The sequence below is a fragment of the Magallana gigas genome, chromosome 3 (assembly GCF_963853765.1).
Source record: "Magallana gigas chromosome 3, xbMagGiga1.1, whole genome shotgun sequence".
NCBI classification, from domain to species: Eukaryota; Metazoa; Mollusca; class Bivalvia; order Ostreida; family Ostreidae; genus Magallana; species Magallana gigas.
This window is the reverse complement of record NC_088855.1, coordinates 41,083,799-41,096,461: the sequence shown is the minus strand read 5'-3', so window position 1 is coordinate 41,096,461 and position 12,663 is coordinate 41,083,799. Positions and strand designations below refer to the sequence as shown.

General features: G+C 34.2%; 1 protein-coding gene across 2 annotated transcripts; it reads right to left on the bottom strand.

Moving 5' to 3' along the window:
- Positions 1-853: 853 nt before the first annotated feature.
- On the bottom strand, positions 854-5,336 carry LOC105334553 (cytochrome b5). 2 transcript variants are annotated; one of them, XM_066079791.1, is made up of 4 exons: positions 5,186-5,336; positions 1,867-2,051; positions 1,624-1,752; positions 854-1,439 (listed from the first exon to the last, which is right to left on the bottom strand). In XM_066079791.1, the coding sequence occupies exons 1-4, from the start codon at positions 5,298-5,300 to the stop codon at positions 1,422-1,424; spliced, it is 447 nt and encodes a 148-aa protein (XP_065935863.1). In that variant the 5' UTR covers positions 5,301-5,336; the 3' UTR covers positions 854-1,421. The 2 variants fall into 2 exon arrangements, with proteins under 2 accessions (XP_065935863.1, XP_034299284.2); XM_034443393.2 differs by having other exon boundaries at positions 854-1,442; positions 5,186-5,333.
- Between the last annotated feature and the right edge of the window lie 7,327 nt (positions 5,337-12,663).

Here is a 12,663-nt window from a genome sequence, read left to right as displayed (position 1 = left end):
TTCTCCAAATGAACAATCTGTTGTCTAAATCTCGTGCTGTCATTGAATGATCTATTTCAAATTATGTCTTGCGCATGTGCGGAAATAAAACTAGAGGAGAACGTTCTGAAACAAAGATGAGTATGTAAGCCTGGTATCTGTCCACGTCGCTTGATGTTTCTTTGGAAATTCTCTTGCAGTGTGCTGGCCAATGCGATGCCTTCGAAATGCATTTCTATAAATTTTTGGGTGAATAAAATATCTGAATGCAGGGGGGCATGAACTGTGTTCTTATCCTTTTATAAGTTACGATATATAGATGGTGTTTATGTATGTAAATATGTTCAATGTATCATTAAAAGTTAACTATAGTCTGTCCCAAGATATTTATGCAGCACATTTGAACGATTTTTAATAAAAATACACATACCTGTGAAAGAAGTGCAATGAAATAGTTGAAAGGGATAATTTCAAAGATAATTTCATTGACACATTATCATCTTTCACTCGGAAAAATTCATAGGAACGATAACAGATTCCTTACAGAGATATATAATGGGGAATGTTTACATCTTTTCTCTATTCTGAATACACTCGGAATACATTGCGCAATTTTTTAACGTTATCATCCGGGCTTGCTGCAATACAAAATCCCCGTAGACATAACATTTTTTAGCATTGTACTGAAACCTGATAAGCTAGCAGGGGCGTTTCGACTGAGAAATCTTGGAAATTTTTCATACTTTTGGATGAACATCGTTTGAACGTATTTATAAATATCAAGCAATTAAGCCAAATGTGAATGCAGGATATCTTGGGACAGAGTATAGTATGAGAGTCTATGGATTGTCTTGTATAATATAACAACGCTAAATTCATTATTTAGTTTTATTATATAATTAAAAAACAACAAACAAGCAAAAACAAGTTGAATTACAAAATTGTATATACAATATAAACAGAGTTAACAAAAAATTCAAATAACAACAACAGAACAAACTTAAATAACGAGAAAAAAATAAAGGGTATTTAATATAAATTATGTAACACAATCTTCATATAACGGATTTCACATCATGCCATTATCATGTTTAAATACACATATTTTTGTAGTGTATGTGAATATAAATGAGACATTTGAATGATTTGTAAATAAGGTGCTGTACATAGGTCCATTAATCAACAATTAATGCAAATTTCATTCCATAAAAAAAGCAAAAATAAAAGTTCTCAAATATACATGTATGCTAATATATACATCAGGATATGCAGTCATCTTTACAGCATATAAATACTAGCTTAAAATTTAAAAGACAGAAAAGTTACAATTTATAAATGTATAGAGCGCTGGAGGTGTATATGCATGTATATACGTATTTTCTTCATGACTCCAAAACGAGGTTAGTCCTGAATAATGGGCGTCAAGGCGTAGTACAAACATGTCACTTGTTAATCCTGTCCTTCTGAGTAAAGACAAAATGTTATATATTCAACTGAAATTTATCAATCAAAACTGATTGATATTTACGAATTAACCAGTTTGGAAACAATTTGATGTGGGTATAAAAATTCAAAGATTACGCGTTTTCCAACATTAGAGAATGAACATCTTGGCCGATTCCCAGTCAATGCATTGTCACTTACTTTGACTAATTCCCCGATGTAGTAGTCGGACAGTACTATCCACGCGTCCTTGCTGTGGCCCTTGTCCATGAACGCTACCGTAGCGTCTCTCCCCGCATACTCCATGATTACATCCAAACCCCCAGGATGCTGCATCCAAATCATGCCATGTTTATTCACGATAATAGGGAAATATTGCATAAAAGTAAAGATAATAATGATTCTTTTCATTTATTTTGTAAACTTTATCAATAATTTTTATACCTCTCGTGTGAAATTCGTAACATCGTACACTTTGTCACAGACGATGATCCAACAGGAGTGGATCTCGCAGTGATCCGCCACTTCGTCCTTGGAGAACTCTGGGACCCGGGGGGACCGGTGTGTTACTGTGGTCTGCAAGTGGGCACTTGGACTGACCACTGCTGCTACAGCCATAGAATTAGAATCTAGGGAAAGAAAACCAGCTCAGATTAATTTCCACTCACCTAGGATCCTCCCGAGTTTATGCCGACCGGAAAGTACTAACAAGCCAACAAGGAAACCTTACCCGCATTGTGGGCTGTTTTAGTACACAGAATCTTTTGTTTGGGTCTGATAAACGGCTCATCCGGTTTTGAGATTTAGATATGAAGTGATATAGTGATAATACACAGGGGCTCGGTTGTTCGGTTGTTGGATTGAAGTCATTATATTTATTTGTCCCCGAAGCTAGTACGAAGATTTTGCTACGTTCAATAACCAATCAAAAATGATATCAATATTGTTTGTATTGTAATGATATCGTCAGAAAAATATTATCTATACCAAAGACACACAGGAAACTTTCCATTTGATTGGAGTTTCCTCTATAAAGGAACTTTTCCTTTTTGTACATAAATATACGAAGTATATATATACATATATGTATTTTTTCAGGTTTGTGAAAGAAATGGAAAAACATGCCTACCTGTTGTCAACTGCACAAAACTAGTTAATTTTCTACTACATCCAAGGTGAAGGTTGGTTCCAAAACCAACCAATCAAAACCCCGACGTTAAACACACCTCAAAATATAAGTCAACAAATAGCCCAAGCTATTGAATTCGGATTATTGAGTGCTATTTGGTTAGTCTAATTTTAAACGAAGGTCAGCCCCCCCCCCTTTCCATAAAAAAAATAAATGAGAATCCCTATACTACATTCTCCACCAGTTAGCTTACGGTTTTGCATTTATTTTATATTAGGTTATGACGGTTTTGCATTTATTTTATATAGGTCACGTGTGCTCTATTGTGTACTTCAACAAAAAGATGTAAATATATGTCTTCCTATTGGCATTCCTTCAACATTTCACAAATTGAAGAATTTTTTTATATATACAAGTCTTACAAAGTTTCCTTAGTAGACATTTTTCTATCGCGAACTACGATGCGTTTTTTGTTGTTGTTTTTTGTTGTTGTTTTCTTTTTTGTTTTTTTTACACTGAACCTATTTTTTTAACGCGTGGTTCAGGTGTTCTATGAAGGAAGCAAGCATAAAGCATTTACTTGGATTAATTTACTTCTCTCTGAGTTTATATTTACTTAACCACACAAAGTATTAATTATGCCAGTGCAGGGTGGCATTTTTGCACCCGTCTAAGCTGCATATAATTAAGAAACCTTTAAATACGCCATATGATAGACCATTGCTTAAAGAGTTGGCAACCACCTTTTTTTATCATTGTATCTAACCTGTCAGGTGAGATATTTACCTTTCAAAAATAAATTCCTACACGAGAATAATTTTTCCCGGAGGATAAACAATATTCCTATAGAAAATTTGAAATCTCCTATCGGAATTCAAGAACTCCTATAGGAATTTCCATTCCGATAGGATTTTATAAAATCCAGTAAGAAATCTTAATTTCCTATAGGATAACTACCTGTCAGAATCAAATTCCTACAGGAAATACCATTTTATTATAAAAATATATATTGCCTATGGGGTTGTCAATATTTTCTGCTGGAGAATCATTTCTCCTATGAGAATTATCATTCCTATAACTTTTAGAGGTAAATATCTCACCTGTCATGTGAAATGCACTAAAAACAAAAGTGGTTATTTCCTCTCTATACAATGGTCTATCAATTGGTATATACTGATTTCTCCGAAACTGCAACTTAAGCGGGTGCAAAAATGCCACCTTGGCACTGGCATAATTATCCGGCACAGTGTTATATAATTCATTATCGTTGTTGTCACCCTTACAAGTTGTTTATAAATAGAAAGAATAAACATTTTTTTCATATTAAAAAAAGATCCGCCGGTGTAATGAAGAATAATGACGGGGGTCATTTTTCGACGTAGAATAATGACCCCCCCCCCCCCTTGCTGAAGACCGAGGGGTTATTTTTCTTCATGTAAAACATGAAGAAAAATGACCCCCGTAGAAAAATGACCCCGCAGTAAACTAGAATAGAAATTTGGTACCATGTATCCAAAATACGACTTTGAAATTACTTGAATTTTCACTCTGGTCAACTGATTTTGAAGTTATAAACACCGAACTTGTAAATAAATCGCTGTATATAGTTTTTCGAATCCGTAGCAAGCGCACACAAAACACTCCTACATTGCCACAAATTGATTGTTAACACTTACGTCACTTCTCTCGTCGGAAAAAGGTTACTCTCCAAAATCCTGAAAATCCTAATCTTGGGTGGGGGGTGGGGGGGGGGTGGGGGTTGTTACTGATTATTTCCTTATTTTCAATTCAATTTTTTACGTGGTCCCATAAAAGTGTGTGGGGGGAGGGGGGGGGCAACTCAATGTTCATTTAATTTAAATTTAAGAAAAATCTTTGTTGCGCAAAAAATCACACGATCTTTACTGCATCCAAAGTTGTCAATGCTCATACAAACTATTGACGCATTTATCATCTTGATATTAATTAAAATATGCCGATGATAAATTTCTGTTACCTTCTGTAAACTGCAGTAAAAATTACAATATTGTAAAGACTATTTCACAAATAATAAACAAACATGCTGAAAAACTTTAATCTATAAGGGGGGTCATTATTCTACAGGGGTCACTTTTCGTCACGTAGAGTGTGCTCATTTTTGTGAAAATGACACTTATTCTTCAGGCAAAAGGGTCATTTTTCTATGTAGAATAATGACCGTGGGTCATTTTTCTGGGTAGAATAATGACCGGGGGGGGGGGGGGGGGGTCATTATTCTATGTTGAAAAATGACCCCTGGTCATTATTCTACGAGGGTCATTATTCTACGTTACACCGGCACACCTCTGCCGACTCGTGCCTCGTATATTTATATGCAACTGAAATAGTATTGTCGATTTATTCGCTGGCGAATCAATGAATAGGGTGCATAAACTACCAAAGAAAGTATTTCATTGTTCATTTCAAAAGTGTGTCACTCTTTGATTTCAAAATGAGATGATATATAAATACAATGTGAAACATGATACAAAACAGAAGAATTAAGTGTTAAAAGTATACATTATATTGATGGAGATTTCGTATGTTTGTATTTGAAAACATGCAAATAAAAAAAGTGTTAGATAAGGTACGCAATTAACAGTTGGTTATACTCACTGTAACTAGCCCAGACTGCCACGTTCCGCACCCCACCCGGCCCCACACCCAAGTCTCTTCTCGCTACCTCGGTCATGTTGTAAACTAACTGATTATCAAACTGTCCGAGGGCCATCCATCAGAGAGTATATAGGCCCCGTTTGGCCTTGGTTGCAAAACGCGAGTCACAAGACCCGCGGTATTTTCGGGAATACACGTGGAGGGGCCACACATCAATGCTGTCAAATTATATAATCGGCAACAAAAATGGGTGCCGTTTGTCTGCAGAAATAAATATCTATGTTTTTTTAACGAGGCAAAACTAATGACATTGTCTGTTATAGGTATGTCTATTCCGGGAACTACATTTTACTTAAAAATATGTTTCTATCTTTATAAATCAGACTTCGGTTATAGTCGATGCACACGTCGTACACGAACATTTTAATATTATTTTTTAAAGATATTGATTTCATGGCCATGTGTTATTTTTAACATTAATAAGTTGTCATAAGATTGTCGTAATGTTTGCACGAACAATCTTCAAGTCATTCCAGTAGAAGATTTTTTGGGGGTTTTTTTTTTGAACATGAACTACATATCATTAAAAAAACATATTAACTTGGGAAACAAGAGGCATCAGCTAAACATTTCCCATTTTTAACAAGTTACTATTTGGTGATAAACCCGTTTTGCACAAACAAGCATAACAAAGACAAGGTTATATAAGATAAATCGGCATATTTTTCGGGTGAAAATATTCAATGGGATCGGGGACCGAAGTGAATATCTAGTGAGACTATATATCCGACGATGTTTTTCTCAGGACAACGATGCATTGAATAAGTGTTTTTAAAGGAGGGCCTATTATATCATAATCCGCTTAGATATGACTTCATTAAACTTAACCTCCTTAAAAGGGGGAGGGGTCACGACTTGAGATAAAAATTTTCCTATTTAAGGTCTTCCGTTTTCCAACGGAAGACCTTATTGTTTTCGTTCGGTTTCATTAAGGTCTTCCGTTTTCTAACGGAAGACCTTATTGTTTTCGTTCGGTTTCTTTTTCCCTATTATTAAGGTCTTCCGTTTTCCAACGGAAGACCTTATTGTTTTCGTTCGGTTTCTTTTTCCCTATTATTATTTTTTTTCTTACAAAATTTGTGCAGGCGATTTCTCGAAAATGGCTCAGCCGATTTTCGTGAAACTTTCAGATCTAATAGATATTAATCCGAACTTAATATACATTTTTTTATTTTGATGACGTCATTTCCGTTCTTGAGAAAATGACGTTTTAACGATTTTCAGAGGGTCGGCTTGTCCAGGGATCTCCTCCTAAACGGTAAAAGATATCGAGTTCAAACTTTCAGGGATTGTAGACAAGAGATTGTAGATGTGCTATTTGGCGTTCATATTTGTCATGCTCAAAAGGCGTTTAAGCTCGCCTGGTCCCGAAAGTTGAGACTAAAAAAACGTCGTAATTTTCATTGGTTTTCTTAGTTTGTCTCTTTTCTGAAAATATTTTGTTAACACTTGTAATGCAAAAAAGATTTATATTTACAAGACCTTTCATTTGATATCAAGAAAAAGGGACTGGCCCCTCAAATTAAGGGACCAAAGGGCTCTAAAGTCTTTCATCTGTAGCCCTTTACTGAGGGATATTTTGTGAACAGTTATAGAAGCAAATATGTTTATCTTACAGTTATGTATCCAATAAAAGTAATGATTTTATCATGTGTTACGTAACTAGGGGTTTTTAAGGGCCAAAAGTCCAGAATTTTGATCACCCATATCTCAGAAAGGAAAAATATTTTGAAATAAAGTATAGAAGTAAAGATTCTCAAAATGATGTACTAAATAATATGCAATTTTCAAAATTTCGTTAAATGGCCCCTATAAGGAGTTAAGGGATCGGCCCCTAAAACGTTCTTTCCTATATTTCTCAAGAACGGTAACAAATTTCTAAACACTTGTTGAACAAAATGTGTTGAGATTTAAATGACCTTTTATTTGATATCAAGAAAAAGGGGCTGGCCCCTCAAATTAGGGGACCAAAGGGCTCTAAAGTCTTTTATTTGTAGCCCTTTACTGAGGGATATTTTGTGAACAGTTATAGAAGCAAATATGTTTATCTTACAGTTATTTATCCAAGCAATATAATGATTTTATCGCGTGTTACGTAATTAGGGGTTTTTAGGGGCCAAAAGTCCAGAATTTTGATCACCCATATCTCAGAAAGGAAAAATATTTTGAAATAAAGTATAGAAATAAAGATGCTCAAAATGATGTACTAAATAATATGCAATTTTCAAAATTTCGTTAAATGGCCCCTATAAGGAGTTATGGGATCGGCCCCTAAAACGTTCTTTCTTATATTTCTCAAGAACGGTAACAAATTTCTAAACACTTGTTGAACAAAATGTGTTGAAATTTAAATGACCTTTTATTTGATATCAAGAAAAAGGGGCTGGCCCCTTAAATTAATGGACCAAAGGGCTCTAAAGTCTTTCATCTGTAGCCCTTTACTGAGGGATATTTTGTGAACAGTTATAGAAGCAAATATGTTTATCTTACAGTTATTTATCCAAGCAATGTAATGATTTTATCGTGTGTTACGTAATTAGGGGTTTTTTTAGGGGCCAAAAGTCCAGAATTTTGATCACCCATATCTCAAAAAGGAAATATATTTTGAAATGCAGTATAGAAGTAAAGATAGTCAAAATGATGTACTAAATAATATGCAATTTTCAAAATTTCGTTAAATGGCCCCTATAAGGAGTTAAGGGATCGGCCCCTAAAACGTTCTTTCCTATATATCTCAAGAACGGTAACAAATCTCTCACTTGTTAAACAAAATGTGTTGAAATTTAAATGACCTTTTATTTGATATCAAGAAAAAGGGGCTGGCCCCTCAAATTAAGGGACCAAAGAGCTCTAAAGTCTTTCATCTGTAGCTCTTTACTCAGGGATATTTTGTGAAAGGCTATAGAAGCAAATATGTTTATCTTACAATTATGTATCCAAGCAATGTAATGTCATGTGTTATGTAATGAAGGTTTTTTAGGGGTCAAGAGTCCAAAACTATGACCACCTATATCTCAAAAGAAAAAATATTTTGAAATGCAGTATAGAAGAAAAGATGCTAAAAATGATGTACTTAACAACATGCAATCTTCAAAATTTGGTTCAGCGGCTCCAATAAGGAGATAAGGGACCGGCCCCTTAAACTTTTTCTTCTAAGATATCTCAAGAACAGTGGCGAATTCTAAACACTTGTTGAACAAAGCTCTTACACCTGTAACAAAATAGTATCTGGCCCCCTAGAATGTAGACCCTGCTTTTTTATTCTAAATCATGTTTAGCTGTTAAATAGCAAAATCAAGATAGAACAAATTCTAAAATCAGACGGAAGACCTCCTCGTTGCTCGCAACGAGATCGTGTCTAGTTATTATTTTTTTTTTCTTACAAAATTTGTGCAGGCGATTTCTCGGAAATGGCTGAACCGATTTTCGTGAAACTTTCAGATCTAATAGATATTAGTCCGAACTTCATATACATTTTTTTATTTTGATGACGTCATTTCCGTTCTTGAGAAAATGACGTTTTAGCGATTTTCAGAGGGTCGGCTTGTCCAGGGATCTCCTCCTAAACGGTAAAAGATATTGAATTCAAACTTTCAGGGATTGTAGACAAGAGATTGTAGATGTGCAATTTGGCATTTATATTTGTCATGCTCAAAAGGCGTTAAAGCTCGCCTGGTCCCGAAAATTGAGACAAAAAAAAAGTCGTAATTTTTCATGGTTTTCTTAGTTTATCTCTTTTCTGAAAAATATTTTGTTAACACATTTAATGCAAAAAAAGTTTATATTTACAAGACCTTTCATTTGATATCAAGAAAAAGGGGCTGGCCCCTAATAATAGGGGACTAAAGGGCTCTAAAGTCTTTCATCTGTAGCTCTTTACTGAGGGGTATTTTGTGAAGTTATAGAAGCAAATATGTTTATTTTACAGTTATGTATCCAAGCAATGTAATGATGTTATCATGTGTTACGTAATTAGGGGTTTTTAGGGGCCAAAAGTCCAGAATTTTGATCACATATATCTCAGAAAGGAAAAATATTTTAAAATGCAGTAAAGAAGAAAAGATGCTCAGAATGATGTACTAAATAATATGCAATTTTCAAAATTTCGTTAAACGGCCCCTATAAGGAGTTGAGGGATCGGCCCCTAAAATGTTCTTTCCCATATATCTCAAGAACGGTAACGAATTTCTAAACAGTTGTTGAACAAAATGTGTTGAGATTTAAATGACCTTTTATTTGATATCAAGAAAAAGGGGCTGGCCCCTAAAATTAGAGGACCAAAGGGCTTTAAAGTCTTTTATTTGTAGCCCTTTACTGAGGGATATTTTGTGAACGGTTATAGAAGCAAATATGATTATCTCACAGTTATGCATCCAAGCAATGTAATGATTTTATCATGTGTTACGTAATTAGGGGTTTTAGGGGCCAAGAGTCCAGAATTTTGATCACATATATCTCAGAAAGGAAAAATATTTTGAAATGCAGTATAGAAGAAAAGATGCTCAAAATGATGTATTAAATCATATGCAATTTTCAAAATTTCGTTAAAAGGCTTCTATAAGGAGTTAAGGGATCAGCCCCTTAAACGTTCTTTCCCATATCTCTCAAAAACGGTAACGAATTTCTAAACAGTTGTTGAACAAAATGTGTTGAGATTTAAATGACCTTTTATTTGATATAAAAAAAGGGGCTGGTCCTTAGAATTAGGGAACTAAAGGGCTCTAAAATTTTTCAACTGTAGCTCTTTACTGAGGGAAATTTAATGAAAGGCTATAGAAGCAAATATGTTTATCTTACAGTTCTGTATCCAAGTACTGTAATGATTTATTCATGTGTTATGGAATAAGGATTTTTTAGGGGTGATGAGTCCATAAACTATGACAAGCTATATCTCAAAAAAGAAAATATTTTGAAATGCAGGGTAGAAGAAAAGATGCTCAAAATGATGTAATTTACAAAATGCAACCTTCAAAATTTGGTTCAGCGGCTCCAATAAGGAGGTAAGGGACTGGCCCCTAAAAAATTTTTTTCTCAGATATCTCAAGAAGGTAACGAATTTCTAAACACTTTTTGAACAAAGCTCTTATCCCTGAAACAAAATAGTACCTGGCCCTTAGAATGTAGACCCCGTTTTTCTATTCTAAATCATGTTTAGCTGTTAAATAGCAAAATCAAGATCGAACATGTATCTCAAATTCTAAAATCAGACGGAAGACCTCCTCGTTGCTCGCAACGAGATCGTGTCTAGTTTTCCCTATTATTATTATTTTTTTTTTCTTACAAAATTTGTGCAGGCGATTTCTCGGAAATGGCTGAATCGATTTTTGTGGAACTTTCAGATCTAATAGATATTAGTCCGAACTTAATATACATTTTTTTATTTTGATGACGTCATTTCTGTTCTTGAGAAAATGACGTTTTAGCGATTTTCAGAAGGTCGGCTTGTCCAGGGATCTCCTCCTAAACGGTAAAAGATATTGAGTTCAAACTTTCAGGGATTGTAGACAAGAGATTGTAGATGTGCAATTTGGCATTTATATTTGTCATGCTCAAAAGGCGTTAAAGCTCGCCTGGTCCCCGAAATTGAGACTAAAAAAACGTCGTAATTTTTCATGGTTTTCTTAGTTTATCTCTTTTCTGAAAAATATTTTGTAAACACATGTAATGCAAAAAAAGTTTATATTTACAAGACCTTTCATTTGATATCGAGAAAAAGGGGCTGGCTCCTAATATTAGGGGACCAAAGTGCTCTAAAGTCTTTCATCTGTAGCCCTTTACTGAGGGATATTTTGTGAACAGTTATAGAAGCAAATGTGTTTATTTGACAGTTATGTATCCAAGCAATGTAATGATTTTATCATGTGTTACTTAATTAGGGGTTTTTAGGGGCCAAAAGTCCAGAATTTTGATCACATATATCTCAGAAAGGAAAAATATTTTAAAATGCAGTAAAGAAGAAAAGATGCTCAGAATGATAAATTTAATCATATGCGATTTTCAAATTTTCGTTAAACGGCCCCTATAAGGAGTTAAAGGATCAGCCCCTAAAATGTTCTTTCCCATATATCTCAAGAACGGTAACGAATTTCTAAACAGTTGTTGAACAAAATGTATTGAGATTTAAATGACCTTTTATTTGATATCAAGAAAAAGGGGCTGGCCCCTAAAATTAGGGGACCAAAGGGCTTTAAAGTCTTTTATTTGTAGCCCTTTACTGAGGGATATTTTGTGAACGGTTATAGAAGCAAATATGATTATCTCACAGTTATGTATCCAAGCAATGTAATGATTTTATCATGTGTTACGTAATTAGGGGTATTTAGGGGCCAACATTATAGAATTTTGATCACATATATCTCAGAAAGGAAAAATATTTTGAAATGCAGTATAGAAGAAAAGATGCTCAAAATGATGTATTAAATCATATGCAATTTTCAAAATTTCGTTAAAGGGTCCCTATAAGGAGTTCAGGGATCAGCCCCTAAAATGTTCTCTCTCATATATCTCAAGAACGGTAACGAATTTCTAAACAGTTGTTGAACAAAATGTGTTGAGATTTAAATGACCTTTTATTTGATATCAAGAAAAAGGGGCTGGCCCCTAACATTAGGGGACCAAAGGGCTCTAAAGTCTTTTATCTGTAGCCCTTTACTGAGGGATATTTTGTGAACGGTTATAGAAGCAAAAATGATTATCTCACAGTTATGTATCCAAGCAATGTAATGATTTTATCATGTATTACATAATAAGGGGGTTTTAGGGGCCAAAATTATAGAATTTTGATCACCAATATCTCAGAAAGGAAAAATATTTTGAAATGCAGTAAAGAAGAAAAGATACTCAGAATGATATACTAAATACATGTAGTATGCAATTTTCAAATTTTCGTTAAAAGGCCCCTATAAGGAGTTAAGGGATCAGCCCCTTAAACATTCTTTCCCATATCTCTCAAAAACGGTAACGAATTTCTAAAAGTTGTTGAACAAAATATGTTGAGATTTAAATGACCTTTTATTTGATATAAAAAAGGGGCTGGCCCCTAGAATTAGGGAACTAAAGGGCTCTAAAAATTTTCAACTGTAGCTCTTTACTGAGGGAAATTTAATGAAAGGCTATAGAAGCAAATATGTTTATCTTACAGTTCTGTATCCAAGTAATGTAATGATTTATTCATGTGTTATTTTTTTTCTCAGATACTGTATCTCAAGAACGGTAACGAATTTCTAAACACTTGTTGAACAAAGCTCTTATCCCTGAAACAAAATAGTATCTGGCCCTTAGAATGTAGACCCCGTTTTTCTATTCTAAATCATGTTTAGCTGTTAAATAGCAAAATCAAGATCGAACATGTATCTTAAATTCTAAAATCGCAACGAGATCGTGTCTAGTTTAATCTTCTTTTTACTAAATGCCTCTAA